We start from the raw sequence: 15053 nt of genomic DNA on the forward strand, positions 1-15053 counted from the left end.
GTGTGGCTGTGAGAACACAAAAGTGAGGGATTGTCACTGCCCAGGCTATGCTACAAAAGCTACTGTGTCCTCACCCCTTGCTCTCTCTGGGATCACTCACTCTGGGGGAAGGAAGCCAGTTTTCACACCATGAGGACATTTGAGTGAGCTGCGGAGAAGCCTGGGAGGTGAGAATCGGAAGCTCGCTGTCTGCAGTCCCGTGAATGCACCATCGTGTAAGCAGGTCCTCAGCTCCAGTTACTCCTTCAAATGACTCTGGACTCAGCCTGCCCCTTGACCACTGCCTCCTGGAGGTCCTGGGCTGGAGCAAAGCTGCTTCCGTGTTCCTGCCCTGCAGAAACTGTGTGAGGGTGCACGTGTTTGTTGTTTTAAACTTCTAAGTTTTGGGTCATTTGCTAGGCAGCCATAGAAACAAATACAGTAGGTATTATTATTATTATTACTATTCATTTAACTTTAGAAATAAGAAATCAGAAGTTCACAGAAACGAACCTGCCTTAGGTCACGCAGGTAAGTGGAGGCAGGGCCGGGTATGGCACCTCAGAGGCGCCAGAGGGTGCTGGGCCCCCCAAAGCCACTGGAAGCTGAAGAGCAATTCCACATTCCATGTGTACCCATGGTGACAGGCCATGGAGTGGAGGAAAAGCTTATGCCTGTTAATTTAATCAGAAAGATGAGGCTTATTTGCAGAGAGCAGAGGCTAGGTCATTAGGTGACAGGACCTCCAGCGTGGCTTAAAAACCAAACCACGCACTTGGTTTAATCTGAATCCCTATCCTCAGGTTTGGAATGCCCAGCTATCCATCTCTTTAAAACGACATCAGTCAAAAAGAGGCCAGGCAAGGTGGCTCACGCCTGTAATCCCAGCACTTTGGGAGGCTGAGGCAGGCAGATCACGAGATTGGGAGTTCAAGACCAGCCTGGCCAACATAGTGAAACCCTTTCTCTACTAAAAATAAAAAAAAATAAAAAAAAATAAAAAATCAGCTAGGCATGGTGGCATGTGCCTGTAATCCTAGCTACTCAGGAGGCTGAAGCAAGAGAATAGCTTGAATCCAGGAGGTGGAAATCGCAGTGAGCAGGGATGGCACCACCGCACTCCAGTGCGGGACTCTGTCTCAAAACAAAATGAAACAACACAAAACAAACGACATTAGGCAAAAAGAATTCAATAGCTGCCCACCCCAATAAGCCCATACCTCTACCACTTGTAGTAGAGCCAATCTTACCTTTATTCCAACTTGGACAGAATGTGGATCGAAGTTTGGGGCTGCTTTTGCAGTAACCAAGGATTTAAAATCTGAGTGATGCAATCTTTCCTGTTGCACCTCTCATTTCTAAATATGCCTGTAGATGGCAAAGCAATTAAGTCATTTTGTTTCAGCTTCTGATTTTACTCTCCTAACCCCAGAATTTTTGCAACGTTTATTCAATGGGGTTAAAAAGAAACCTCACCTGAATCACCTCTTAAATAAAGGAGTCGCTAACCCCTTGTGGTGCTTTATCTGCGCAGCGGGAGTGAGGGTAACGTTTAGTAGTGGGAGCTGGAGCTCCCTTTCCCTCCTCCTCCCAGGAGTCTGGGCTCTCAGCTGGAGGCCACTGTGCCCTGGCAACTGCCATTTCAATGACATTCTTTCTAATAAATGTCTGCCCGAGGGTTTATGGGGTGTTTCTGGCCCCAGCTCAGCGTAACCAGCAGGGGCTGGGGGCGGAGCGATTTCCTGTCCCCTCACCCAGGGGTTTCTGCTTCACCATGAAAGATCACAGGAGTATTTGATGCTGGTTCTTGGAACAGAAATCGTTAATTAAAATCAGTGAGTGTTTGAACAAATCAAATGCAGCCGCACCTTGCTGGCAGAGCTCGGGCCCAGAAACGCAGGCAGAAGGCAGCCCCCAGAGAACACGGAGGCAGGAAGCCCCTCTCTTCTCAGCCAGTCCCCTAGTTCATTAGTAATGAGGGGCCAGGAGGACAGAAGATACAGAAACACAGCAACAACCCACCTTTCCTTCCAGCCAAACCTCCCGACCCTCCAGGCGTCACACATCCCAACCTGAAAGGCTCGTCGCGGAGCCCAAGTGACTGGTTTGATTTTTGCTCATTCTCTTTCTGCACCAAAAGGTAGAGCGAGGTTGAGAGAGAACAGAAGAGAGCAGGGGGTCTGAGTAATGTTTAAAGTAGATAATTATCAATACTCATCAAGAAACTTGATCATTGTCCCAAGAATGAAGATGGTAATGACATCTGAGTTGGAGGAACCGGGTCACCAGGTTTTGTCCTCTTGGAGCCTCTTCTTTTGGAGGTCTGGCCTCCCTCATGGACTGGCCTCTGAGTGTACCAGAAAACCCAGGATGCGCCTGGAGGAACCGGCCGGGCTACTTGTTAGATCCCGGGAGGGAAATGGAGTTTGCTCTCTGCTCGTCTCTGTCACTCAATCCAAAGATGTTTATTAAGTGCCCCTGGGACTTAAAGTCCCATTCTTTAGATGCAGAGCAATCAAGACATCTTTGTATCAAGGAAACAAATGAGTTCATGTCCTTTGCAGGTACATGGATGAAGCTGGAAACCATCATCCTCAGCAAGCTAACACAGGAACAGAACACCAAACACCACATGTTCTCACTCCTAAGTGGGAGTTGAACAGTGAGAACACATGGACACCAGGAGTGGAACATCACACACTGGGGCCCATTTGGGGGCAGAGGAAGGGAAGGGAGAGCATTAGGGCAAATGCATTAGGACCGGATGCATGTGGGACTTTAAAACCATTTTTTCACTGTAGAGACAGGGTCTTGCTATGTTGCCCAGGCTTGTCTTGAACTCCTAGCCTCAAGCAATCCTCCCACTTTGGCCTCCCAAATTGTTGGGATTAAAAGCCACTGGGCCTCCATGAGAGTCTTTTTTTTTTTTTTTTTTTCTGGAAACAAAGGGATTTTTTTTTTTTTTTTTTTTTTTTTGAGTTGGAGTCTTGCTCTGTCACCAGGCTGGGACTGCAGTGGCACGATCTTGGCTCACTGCAACCTCTGGCTCCCAGGTTCAAGCGATTCCCCTACCTCAGTCTCCTGAGTAGCTGGGACTACAGGCATGTACCACCATGACCGGCTAATTTTTTAGAGATGTATTTTAATAGAGATGGGGTTTCACTATGGCCAGGATGGTCTCGGTCTCCTGACCTCATGATCTGCCCACCTCAGCCTCCCAAAGGGCTGGGATTACAGGCATGAGTCACCACACCCAGCCAAATGTTTTTCTTTAATAGCAAAATATGTCACAGAAAACTTGGAAAATGCAGAATACACAGAAAATACAACTAAAAACCTTTATGAGAATTTCAATCATTAAACCGTGAATCTCAGTTGCTCTGTCTCTCAGCATCTCTTGAGTGCGTTTGGGTAGATGCATGGTACCTAGCTTGTGGATATGCATAGATACTCCTTCCGGGGACTCTTAAGGGAACTCGGACCCTCATGTGCTCCTAGCTCTTACCATGGCCCTTCTGCATGCATCCTGTTCCTGAGGATGGCCCTGAAGATGAGGAAGTCTTATTTTCAAATGAATCTTATTTTGAATGGCACGGAACCAGGAATCCCTACAATGAAGTTGGGAAGTTTGTTTCTCCCAGGGCTAGAGCATTATGGAGGTAATTTTTCAAGTCTTAATATGATGCCATTATGACATCATTGAAACGGAGTCAGGGTCAGGCACGGTGGCTCACACTTGAAATCCCAGCACTGTGGGAAGCCAAGGTGGGCGGATCACCTTGAGCTCAGGAATTCGAGACCAGGCTGATCAACATGGCAAAACCCCATCTCTACTAAAAAATACAAAAATTAGCAGGGTGTGGTAGCACATGCCTGTAACCCCAGCTACTCAGAAAGCTAAGGCAGGAGAATCACTTGAAGTTGGGAGGTGGAGGTTGCAGTGGGCTGAGATCATACCACTGCACTCCAACCTGGGGGACAGAGCAAGATTCGGTCTCAAAAAAATGTTTTTTTAATTAAAATTAAAATTAAAAAAAAAGAAAAGAAAAAGGAACCGAGTCAAGGTGAAGCCATTTAAATGGAAATATTTATTTTCTTAAAAATATAGCTTAGTTTTCCCTCTCCAAGTTTGAGAAGAAATATTGGGAGGACACGGGACAAGATGACACAGGAATTTGGATGTTCACCGCAAACCCTGGGGTGTCGCTGCAAAGCATCCTGGGTCCAATCCCAGCTTAGGAAACCTCACAGCCTTTTTTCCACTTGGACAGGTCTCTGCCCTCGCAGTGTTTTTTCCAGCCTTGCCTGAGGACGAGAGGGAAGCAGGAGCAGCAGAAAGAAGCATGACAATCAAATCATCTTAGGTTCAAAGCCTACAGAAATTAACCAAAATCACAGCGGAACCCTGGGGTGGGTTTCATTTGCTTCTGAGATCCAAGGACACTGTCCTTTCGCCTAGTTCAGACGTTTCTCTCCTGCTTTTCTCCTAGCCATTGTTAGCTTCAGCAACAAGCAATCAACTTTGGTAAGGATGGGTCATTTCATTACACACCCACATCTCTGAAAATGCGGGTTCTCTGAGTGGGTGGCCCGGATAGCAATGTTCACTAGAACACAGCAGCAGGGAGCGCGAGGTCCCAGGCTCAGTCCTGGGGGGCTTCTGCTGAGTCGCCCTGTCACCGACCTGCTCACTTTCCTCTCACTGCTGCTCGTCCTCTTTCCCTGCAAAATGTTGCTGTAACCTTCCAAATCTTATCCAAGTCTAGAGCAAACTCAAGCTTTTTTGTTTTTTCTTCTCTGTTGATTGACTCAATTGACTCTTTCCAAGTCACTTTAGAAATACCCTTCTTCATTGTTTGGAATCCGTTTATATGAAAAACAATTGCAAACTATCTTAACTCAATCCCATCTCTCCTCTCCCCTTCTATCTACTACTGTGTTCACTGCACACCCGCCCGCCGATGGAGGAGAATGTAGACAAGGTCTCCTTCCATTGGTTGGACCACTCTTCGGAGGTGAGTTGTCAGTTCCACCGTAGCTGTGATGAAGACACATTAGGTTTTGCCCATGCAGCCAAAGTCTCCCAAGGAAAGACTCTTACCAATAGTTCATTCCTTGTGTCTCTTTAACAATTTTCCTGGCACAGATAATCGCATCTGTGAGGTCATCAGTGATCAAGGCTGTAAAAGAGACGACATCAGGGTCAGGTGAGATTTTGTTGTTGGAGAGGGACCCAACTCAAGTTCACTTCACTTTTCTCACTCTTGATGGAATGGAGGTTTGGAAGAACCGTGATTTTCCCTGCAGAGCCACAGTCTCATTTTTGTTAAGCTTCTTTATAATTAAAAGAACTTTGTTTTTATTTTAAGACCATCTTCATCTTACACTACCTGATGTTTCAGAAGAAGAGCCCAATCCTGAAGGGTTTTTGGAAATGTGTTTAAGAAGATGTCATGTGAAAATGCTTTTTTTGTATCTTAAAGAAATAGGTGCAGGCCAGGCATGGTGGCTCAGACTTGTAATCCCAGCACTTTGGGAGGCCAAGGTAGGGGGATCACTTGAGGCCAGGAGTTTGAGTCCAGCCTGGGCAACATAGCAAGACCCCATCTATGCAAAACATAAAAAATTAGCCTAGCATGATGGCACACACCTATGGTCCCAGCTTCTTGGGAGTCGGGTAGGAGAATCACTTGAGCCCAGGAGATCAAAGCTGAAATGAGCTGTGTTCACACCACTGAACTCCAGCCTGGGCAACAGAGTGAGACTCTGTCTTAAGAAAAAGGAAAAAAAAAAGGCACCAAAAAAAAGCTCGTGTAGTCAAGACAATCCTAAGCAAAAAAAAAACAAAAAACAAAAAACAAAGCTGGAGGCATCACACTACCTGGTTTCAAAGTATACTGCAAGTCCACAGTAATCAAAACAGCATGGTACTGTTACCAAAACAGAAATATAGACCAATGGAACAGAACAGAGGCCTCAGAAATAATGCCACACATCTACAACCATCTGATCTTTGACAAACCTGACAAAAACAAGCAATGGGGAAAGGATTCCCTATTTATTAAATGGTGTTGGGAAAACTGGCTAGTCATATACAGAAAGCTGAAACTGGATCCCTTCCTTACACCTTATTCAAAAACTAACTCCAGATCAATTAAAGATTTAAACATAAGACCTAACACCATAAAAAACCTAGAAGAAAACCTAGGCAGTACCATTCAGGACACAGGCATCGGCAAGGACTTCATGACTATAACACCAAAAGCAATGGCAACAAAAGCCAAAATAGACAAATGGGATCTAATTAAATTTAAGAGCTTCTGCACACCAAAAGAAACTATCATTTGAGTGAACCGGCAACCAACAGAATGGGAAACAATTTTTGCCATCTACCCATCTGACAAAGGGCTAATATCTAGAATCTACAAGTAACTTAAATAGATTTACAAGAAAAAAAAAACAATCCCATCAAAAAGAGGGTGAAGGATATGAACAGGCACTTTTCAAAAGAAGACAATCACACAGCCAACAAACATGAAAAAGTGCTCATCATCACTGGTCATTAGAGAAATGTAAATCAAAACCACAGTGAGATACCATCTTAATCCAGTTAGAATGGTGATCATTAAAAAATCTGGAGACAACAGATGCTGGGGAGGATGTGGAGAAATAGGAACACTTCTACACTGTTGGTGGGAGTGTAAATCAGTTCAACCATTGTGGAAGACAGTTTGGCAGTTCCTCAAGGATCTAGAAATAAAGTCTTTGTCTTTATCACTTTTCCTCTTCTGTTTTTTGTTTGAGACAGAGTCTCGCTCTGTCACCCAGGCTGGAGTGCAGTGGCATAATAGCTCACTGCAGCCTCAACCTCCAGTCTCAAGCAACCCTTCCACCTCAGCCTCCCAAGTAGTTGGGAATACAGGTGTGCACCACCATGCCTGACCATTTTTTATTTGCATTTTTGTAGAAACAGGCTTTCACCATGATCCCAAGGCTGGTCTCGAACTCCTGGGCTCAAGCAATCCTCCAACCTTGGCCTCCCAAAGTGCTGGGATTACAGGCATAAGCCACCACTCCCAGCCATCTGTGATTTTTCCAATTGCTTCAGATATGACAAATCTTTGAATTGAAATGTATTAGTTGATATCCACATTCTTTCCTGCTTGCTTAGAAATGGCCTCAAGATCCTCAACACAAACATGATAGAAAAAAGCAAATAAATAAAACAAGTTCATGGCTGGGCGCGGTGGCTCACGCCTATAATCCCAGCACTTTGGGAAGCTGAGGCAGGTGGATCACGAGGTCAAGAGATCGAGACCATCCTGGTCAAACATGGTGAAACCCCATCTCTACTAAAAATACAAAAATTAGTTGGGTATGGTGGTGCATGCCTGTAGTCCCAGCTACTCGGGAGGCTGAGGCAGGAGAACTGCTTGAACCCAGGAGGCAGAGGTTGCGGTGAGCCAAGATCATGCCATTGCACTCTAGCCTGGGTAACAAGAGCGAAACTCCGTCTCAAAAAAAAAATAAAAAATAAGTTCAACATTACTTCTGTTACAAGTTGAGTCCTCCAGGAGCTGATGCTGAGATGGGTTTGAGGTGCGAGATATTTTTCACAATCCACACCTATGAAAGGAAAGTGGTGGGGGGAAGTGGGATGGACAGACAGAGATGCCCATTTGTGACGCAGACCCAGCAGTGGTCTAGCATATTTCCTGGGAGACGTGGGTTCGGGGCGGTCTCTAGAAGTTGGAGGGACACAGATTATATAATGCATAGTGAGGAGGAAGCAGATCACATTCTATTTTCTGGGACTGGAGGTCATCCCAGGCGTGTACAGAAAGAGCACATTTGTATTGGGGGCAGGGCAGTTTGCTTGGTTGGCGATGCCCTGTAAGGATTCCTGGGATGGTCGGGCCAGGCAGGACCAGGAAGTGGTCACCAAGGAAAGTCGTTTGTCCCCTCCTACTTTGTTAGAGCATTGTGTTGCAAAGTTGGGATGTTGTGAAAGTATTCGTTGGACATGACAGCATTTGCTTAGCAAAGTATGTTGGCCAAGTGCGGTGGCTCAGGCCTGTAATCCCAGCACTTTGGGAGGCTGAGGTGGGCAGATCACTTGAGGTCAGAAGTTTGTGACCAGCCTGGCCAATATGGCAAAACCTCGTCTCTACTAAAAATACAAAAATTAGTTGGCTGTGGTGGCACATGCCTGTAATCTCAGATACTCAGGAGGCTGAGGCAGGAGAATTGCTTTAACCTGGGAGGCAGAGGTTGCAGTGAGCTGAAATTGCACCACTGCACTCCAACTTGGGTTATGGAGTGAGACTCTGTCTCAAAGCAAAAAAAAAGAGTAGGGAGGGGACAGAGGAAGTTTGCTGAGGTTGGGATATACATATAATATCTTCCAGCTTTTTTTCTGTCCAGTCACTCAGCACAAGTCATGTCCCTTGAGGGAAGGTTTTAGATCCTAGAAGGCAGTCCTTTCCCTGCAGACCTTTTGTGCCTCAGTGCTGGTCACAGCTCTCTTTCCATTCCTCTTTGGGCTAGGGGTTTTAATCCCTCATTTCAGTATTGCCATGGTTTTTCTACGATTTGATCAGATCTTTGTAAGTAGAGTCTCTATTAACATTCTCTTTCAATTACCCAGTTTGGATTTGCTCTGTCTTCCTGCCAGGATTCTTTATGATATAGGAGGTAAAAAAATTAACAACTTGCTTCTAAGAAAATGTACTCTGAGTGGCTAGAACTCCAGGTATATGCCCACCTATTTTTAATTTTTTTGTGGAGACACAGTCTGGCTGTGGGGTCTCACTATGGGGTCTTACCCAGGCTGGTCTCGAACTCCTGGCCTAAGGTGACTCTCTGACTTTATTCTTGTACCTTACATGGCAAAAAGGAATTTGCATGAGTCCTTGGAAGCAGAGAATCTTGCCCAGCTGTGGTCAGAGAGCAATCCAATGACAGAAAAAGGAGAGATTCAAAGCGTGAGAGGGTCTCGACCCACCATTGCTGGCTGTGAAGATGGAGTAAGGAGCCGTGAGTCAAGGGCCATGAGTGGGAATGGCCCTCAGGTGACAACCTGCAAGCAACAGGGATCTCAGTTCAAGACTCACAAAGAACTGATCTCTCCCAAATCCCAAATGAGCAAGGAAATGGTTCTTCCCCTAGAGCCTCCGGAAAGGAAAACACACCCATCAATACCTTGACTTCAGCCCTGTGAATCCCCATCAGCCTAGAGAACTGTCAGCAAATTTTGCAGTGTTTCTAAGCCACTAAGTTTATGGTAATTTGTTAGAGCAGGAATCAAAACCTGAATTCCTTTCTGACTGAATTAAATGCTATTTTAATGGCTTGGTATGCTGAACAAGATTCTCTCCTTCTAAGAACTCATGAAATTAGATTGGCTCCACCCACATTGCCCAGGATAATCTCTCTGGCTCAAGCTCAGATCCTTCCTCATATCGGCAAAGTCCCTTTTGCCATGTAAGGTACAAGAGTAAAGTCAGAGAGTCACCTTAGGCCAGGAGTTCAAGACCAGCCTGAGTGAGACCTCATAGCAAGAGCCCACAGCCAGACTCTGTCTCTACAAAAAAAAAATTAAAAAGAGCTGGGCATATGCCTGTAGTTCTAGCCATGCAGAGGAGGAAGGGTTGCTTGAGTCCTGGAGGTCGAGACTGCAGTGAGCTATGAACGAACCACTGTACTCCAGCTTGGACAACAGAGCGAGACCTTGTCTTGAAAGAAAAGAAAAGAGAGTGAAACATAAAGTGTATTCATCTCATTCTGCTCCAAGAAGTACCAACTGCATCCTTTGAGCGAATTGCTTACGGAAAGCAGCTGGCAGGCAGCTTCCTTTTTCTTTTTCTTTCTCTCTTCTCTTCTTCTTCCTTTTTTTTTTTTTTTTTAGATGGAGTCTCCCTCTATTGCCCAGGCTGGAGAGCAATGGCATGATCTTGGCTCACTGCAACCTCTGCCTCCCAGCTTCAAGCAATTCCCTGCCTCAGCCTCCCAGGAAGCTGAGATTACAGGTACCCGCTACCACTCCCGGTTAATTTTTGTATTTTTAGTAGGTACGGGGTCTCAGCATCTTGGCCAGGCTGATCTTGAACTCCTGATCTTGTGGTCCACCTGCCTCGGCCTCCCAAAGTGCTGGAATTACAGCTTCCTTTTTTTTTTTTTTTTTTTTTTTTTTTACTGAAGACATCAAATATCTCTATATATGCAAGGGCAGTAGAGAGTTCGTCCATCCCCCTGCTTTACTGGGAGGCTCCATAAAAACTCTCCTACATGGAATAAGTCATCTTTGGACAAGTCAGCCGCAGGATCCTGAGTGCCACTTTGGAAACTGTTGCATAATTTACCAATCTGGAACAGATGTATTTGCAAGTCTGAACTCCAAATTTTAGTTAGAGCAAAACGTGGGTGGCAATCGCATTGTCAGCTTTCTCCCCCGGTCTCATAGGAAAGTCAGAGCCTCACCTGAGCAGGCGACGTGGCAGTGGTTCCGCTCCTGCAGCTTTCCTTGTCTGCACCAGGTGAAGCTGTTGATCTGGAAGATGCCGTAGTCGATGCTGCCATCATCCAGGACCGTCTGGGCCGTGGTGTTGTAGCCGCTCTCGTAATACGCCATGCAGATCCCTGGAGGGGCAAAGCCAGAAAGGCCAGCAAAGGAAGTGCATCGCTGGCTCTAAGCCTGGTCTGAGGAGGCGTTTCCTGATTGCCGTTCCCTGACTGCTTCTTCTCAACACACCTCGGGGCAGGGCAGGGCAGGCAGGCACCCTGAGGGGCACATGGGGGCTGGGAGGGTGCACCTGAAGCTGGACACCCAGTCAGGCCTGAGCCTAGACAAAAGTCAGGTCCCCCTTCCCCACAGTGCCAGCAGAAGTGGCATTATTTTCCCCTTCCCTGATGGTGTCCTGAGGACAGGACTCCAGGAATAAGGAAATGAGGGGCAGGGGAGGAAGGAGAGGAGACCCAGAGAGCCACAGTTAGGCTAGCAGCCACCCCTGGTGCGGTGGGGGCAGGGCATGGACCACTGGGAAGACGCAGCAGGGAGTGTGGCCGGGACCTTCAGCATCTCAGGGCAGAGGTCAAGGACAGAAAGAGATCAGGAAAGAAAGAATCTCACAGTTTCCAAGGCTGAAGCCCCCATAATTGTCCAGGCCAGCCCTCGAGAATATTTTTGCCAGTTTGCAGCGAGTGTAGATTTTGGACTCGGCGCCTGTGACCAAGCAGCCAATCAGGGTCAAAAGGCCCACAGCCTTCATCCTCAAAGCCTGCTGGAGACAGAACCTGCCAAAGAGCAGGAGGCCGGGTCAGATGATCTTGATTCGGGAACTTGGAAATCCAGCCCAGAGACTGTGCACAGCCCTGCCTAGATGCTGCCTGTCACTTTGGTCATTCAGAGCCACCATCAGGGCAAACTGGCCACTCCACAGTCCAGGGAAGGAACGCGACTGCAGGCTCTTTCCTTAATGCTTTTCCCTGCAGTGACTTCCAAGTCAGCGCTGTATTCTCAGGATTAAGCAAGTGAAAAATTAATCCTCCTTAGTACACATCCAGGTGAAAGTCACAGGGGGCATTTTTAGGATTTCTATTTTAATTCTATGAAAAGAAAATAGAATACAAGGGTGAAACATTCCCTATACTGCGGACCCTTGAACACATGGGTTTGAACTGCATGGGTCCATTTTTGGGAATTTTCTTCTGCCTCTGCCACCCCTGAGACAGCAAGACCAGCCCCTCCCCTTCCTCCCATGCCTCAGCCTGCTCAGCGACAAGACAACCGGGATGAAGGACTTTATGATCATCCACTTACACTTAACTGAGAGTAAACACGTCTTCTCTGCCTTACGCTTTTTAAATAACGTTTTCTTTTCTCTAGCTTACTTTACTGTAAGAGTACAGTACAGAAGACATAGAACATAAAATGTGTGCTTATTGGCTGTTTATGTTATTGGTGAGGCTTCCAGTCAGCAGTAGGCTATGAGGTCAGCAGTAGGGTATGAGTCGTTAAGTTTCTGGGGAGTCGGAAGTCACATGCAGATTTTCAACTAGGCAGGATTTGGCATCTGCCCCTGACCCCTGCCTTTGTTCAAGCATCAACTGTATGTGTAGAAATAGACACCCTATTTCATCCAGAGATGAAAGACCCATGGGGCTGTATGGACGACTTGAAGATTTATTGTTTGGGGGTTTATTGAAGGGTGAAGATGAAGCAACCTAATCTTTCATTTTCTTTTCTTGATTCATTTCCAGATGTGGGCACATTGCTTCCAAAATACCAGTGTTTTATCTGAGATGGCAAATGCACTGTTTTGCTGGGCTTCACCACCAGTGCCTGGGGGCCTCCTAAAAGCCTGGCACCTGATTGGGGAGCAAGAGGGATGAATGACCATGCCTCAGGAAAGGAGGACAGCACCTGGGGGAGCAGAGGGGCATAAAGAAGGCCCCCCTGGAACCATGTGAAATGGGAGTAGGATCAAGAGTGCTGTCTCCTGCTGCCTACTGATTTCCCACAGTCTCTTCCTCTCTTGGAATAATGTCTTCCCCAAATACGGCGGCCTTGCTGGAATAAGGTGAAGTGAAATTTCTGACACCTGCTCGGGATCCTGAACTGGATGTTCATCCATGTGTTCATTCTGTGTCATTTTCTGCACATGCCTAGAAACTTCTCCAGTCATCGGTTTCTCTCCCTGGGGCTGGATTCCTGCATTGAAAGCCTAGGCCCAAAACAGGGCTAGTATTCACCAGCAAGGCCACCACACTGAGTAACAAGCAGGGCTCTAAGGTGACTAAGCAATAAGGTAAGAAACTGCACTTCATGAGGGGTATGTACATTACAAATGTGAATAGCAAGGTGGGCAAACCAGGCCTGCTTTAGTATGTAAAGTTTTATCGAAACATAGCTACACCCATTTGGTAATATATCACTGGTGGCTGATTTCCAACTACAGTGGCAGAGTTGAGTAGTTGTGTTAGAGGCTGTACAGACCACAAAGCCTAACATATTATTATCTGGTCCTTTTCAGAGAAAGCACGCATGCCAGTCTGTGGCATACAGCATTGTGTTAAGCTGTGAGAGGCAGACAAATGAGTTTAAGACACAGAGCTTACACTGGGCATGGTGGCTGATGCCTAAAATCCCAGCATTTTGTGAGGCTAAGACAGGCAGATCACTTGAAGCCAGGAGTTTGAGACCAGCCTGGGCAACAAAGGTAGACCCCTGTCTCTACAAAATATTCAAAAATCAGCCAGGCATGGTGGTGTGCGCCTGTGGTCCTAACTACTTGGGAGGCTGAGGTGGGAGAATTGTTTGAGGCTTGGAGGTTGAGGCTGTAGTGAACTGTGATTGCGCCACTGAACTCCAGTCTGAGAAACAGAGACCCTGTCTCAAAAAGAAACAAAAAAAGACATAGAGCTTATAAATAAAGTGGGTTTCCATCCCCTGTCTTAGAATGTCACTGATCACAAGCAAGTCAAAAGAAGACCCATAATGATGGTAACCCCATGAATCATGTTCTACATTCTTCAAGCCAGGATGGGGTTGCCATTGCTGGTTCTCTGGGACAGATGGCATCAGAGTAATTTAGGCCTTACTGAAAATGCAGATTCCTGGTGCCTGCCCCAGAGGCTGACTTCTCAGGTGAGTCTGCGGAAGAAGCACGGCTCTACTTACTCAGTCTGTGACTGGCAGCTCAGGTGAGCTTCCTGCATCCCCTGAAGCCATGTCTGATTCCTAAGAGGCACGAGTAGTCCTTTCCTAGCTCAAGAACCTTTCATTAGAATGTTAGAGAAAGAACAATTCTTAACACCTTTGTTTCTCACCACCTAGAGATGGTAGAATTCTACTTCCTGGGACTAAAAGCCGTATCATCCTGCTCGCTTGTGTTCTCAGGCAGGTGATAACTCTTCTGGGCCTTAAAACCTCTCGTTTTTTCTCTCTTCCCCTCAACAACCTCCTCACTACACAACTTGGCCAGGGCCTCCCGTCCAAGTGAGAGCTCTTCTTTAAGTTAACAGTCTGCAAACTTTATCACAGACTCTATTAATATAGTTAAGCGTGTATCCCTTTTAGATGTACATTAAGTTATAAAGCACACTTCTGTACGTCTGTACTAATATGCTACATAAATTAGCAACATACACAAAACTAAAATCTGAAAATGGATGAGATAAAGGTGAAATTGACATTAAAAATTTATTAACAGCACATTTCTTTGCTATAGGTATCTGATTAATTAAAAAAACATTTCAAAGGAGGGCCACAAAAGAAAAAAAATTTTATGTATCATCAACATGTTTTCATTATTTTTGAAAAATTTGGCTTAACTCTTTGTAAATAAATAGCTAAAGAGCTGGCTTCAAGGTCCATTTATTTCTGTGTTCAGATTTAATGACACATTTGAAATGAATTCCCATTGGAATATGTAGATCTAAGTCGAAGTTTATTGTTGGTTGCATCTAACTTATCATTACATTTTATTAAATTCCATCTATGCAAAGGTTTTGTTGAAATCTGGTTTTACATTTATATAGTATTACATTGTGTAGATATAACATATTTAGCCAATTCCATATTGAGTCACACTTACAGTATTTTGTTTTTCTATTATAAACATATTACAGTTAGTAATCTGTAGGATACATTCCTGAAAGTTTGTCAGGGATGAGGGGCTAGGAGAGGGATAGCATTTGGAGAAACACCTTATGTAGATGACAGGTTGATGGGTGCAAGAAACCATCATGGCACATGTATACCTACGTAACAATCCTGCACATTCTGCACATGTATCCCAGAACTTAAAGTATATTTTTAAAAAGGCTTGCTGAGCAAGTTTTCAAATACAAAGCAAACATACAAAATCCACTTATATTCTTACATACTAGGAATACAAAATAGAATTTGAAATAAAAAATAACCATTTGCAATAGCACACACGAATATGATGTACTTAAATTTAAACCTAACAAAATCTGCCTGGATATATATGCTGACAACTATAAGACAGATGAAAAATTTAAAAGACCTAAGTGGAAAAGATATGCCATGTTCATGAATTTGAAAATTCAAT

General features: G+C 45.4%; 1 protein-coding gene across 1 annotated transcript; it reads right to left on the bottom strand.

Annotated features, from left to right (window-relative positions):
- Positions 1-4038: 4038 nt before the first annotated feature.
- On the bottom strand, positions 4039-13719 carry LOC100385827 (lysozyme-like protein 1). The gene is made up of 5 exons (XM_035307069.3): positions 13658-13719; positions 11108-11271; positions 10459-10617; positions 5081-5159; positions 4039-4284 (listed from the first exon to the last, which is right to left on the bottom strand). Exons 1-5 carry the CDS (start codon positions 13693-13695, stop codon positions 4215-4217), a joined length of 510 nt encoding a protein of 169 aa, XP_035162960.1. The 5' UTR covers positions 13696-13719; the 3' UTR covers positions 4039-4214.
- Positions 13720-15053: the final 1334 nt, after the last annotated feature.

This window comes from Callithrix jacchus, chromosome 7, assembly GCF_049354715.1.
Source record: "Callithrix jacchus isolate 240 chromosome 7, calJac240_pri, whole genome shotgun sequence".
Lineage (NCBI taxonomy): Eukaryota > Metazoa > Chordata > Mammalia > Primates > Cebidae > Callithrix > Callithrix jacchus.

Coding starts and splice junctions, on each gene's coding strand:
- LOC100385827 (XM_035307069.3), bottom strand. CDS start 13,695: ATGCAGGAAGCTCACCTGAGCTGCCAGTCACAGACTGA. Junction 10,618..11,107: donor GGGCTTCAGCCTTGGAAACT/GTGAGATTCTTT, acceptor TTGCCCCTCCAG/GGATCTGCATGGCGTATTAC. Junction 5,160..10,458: donor CTGCCACGTCGCCTGCTCAG/GTGAGGCTCTGA, acceptor TCTCTTTTACAG/CCTTGATCACTGATGACCTC.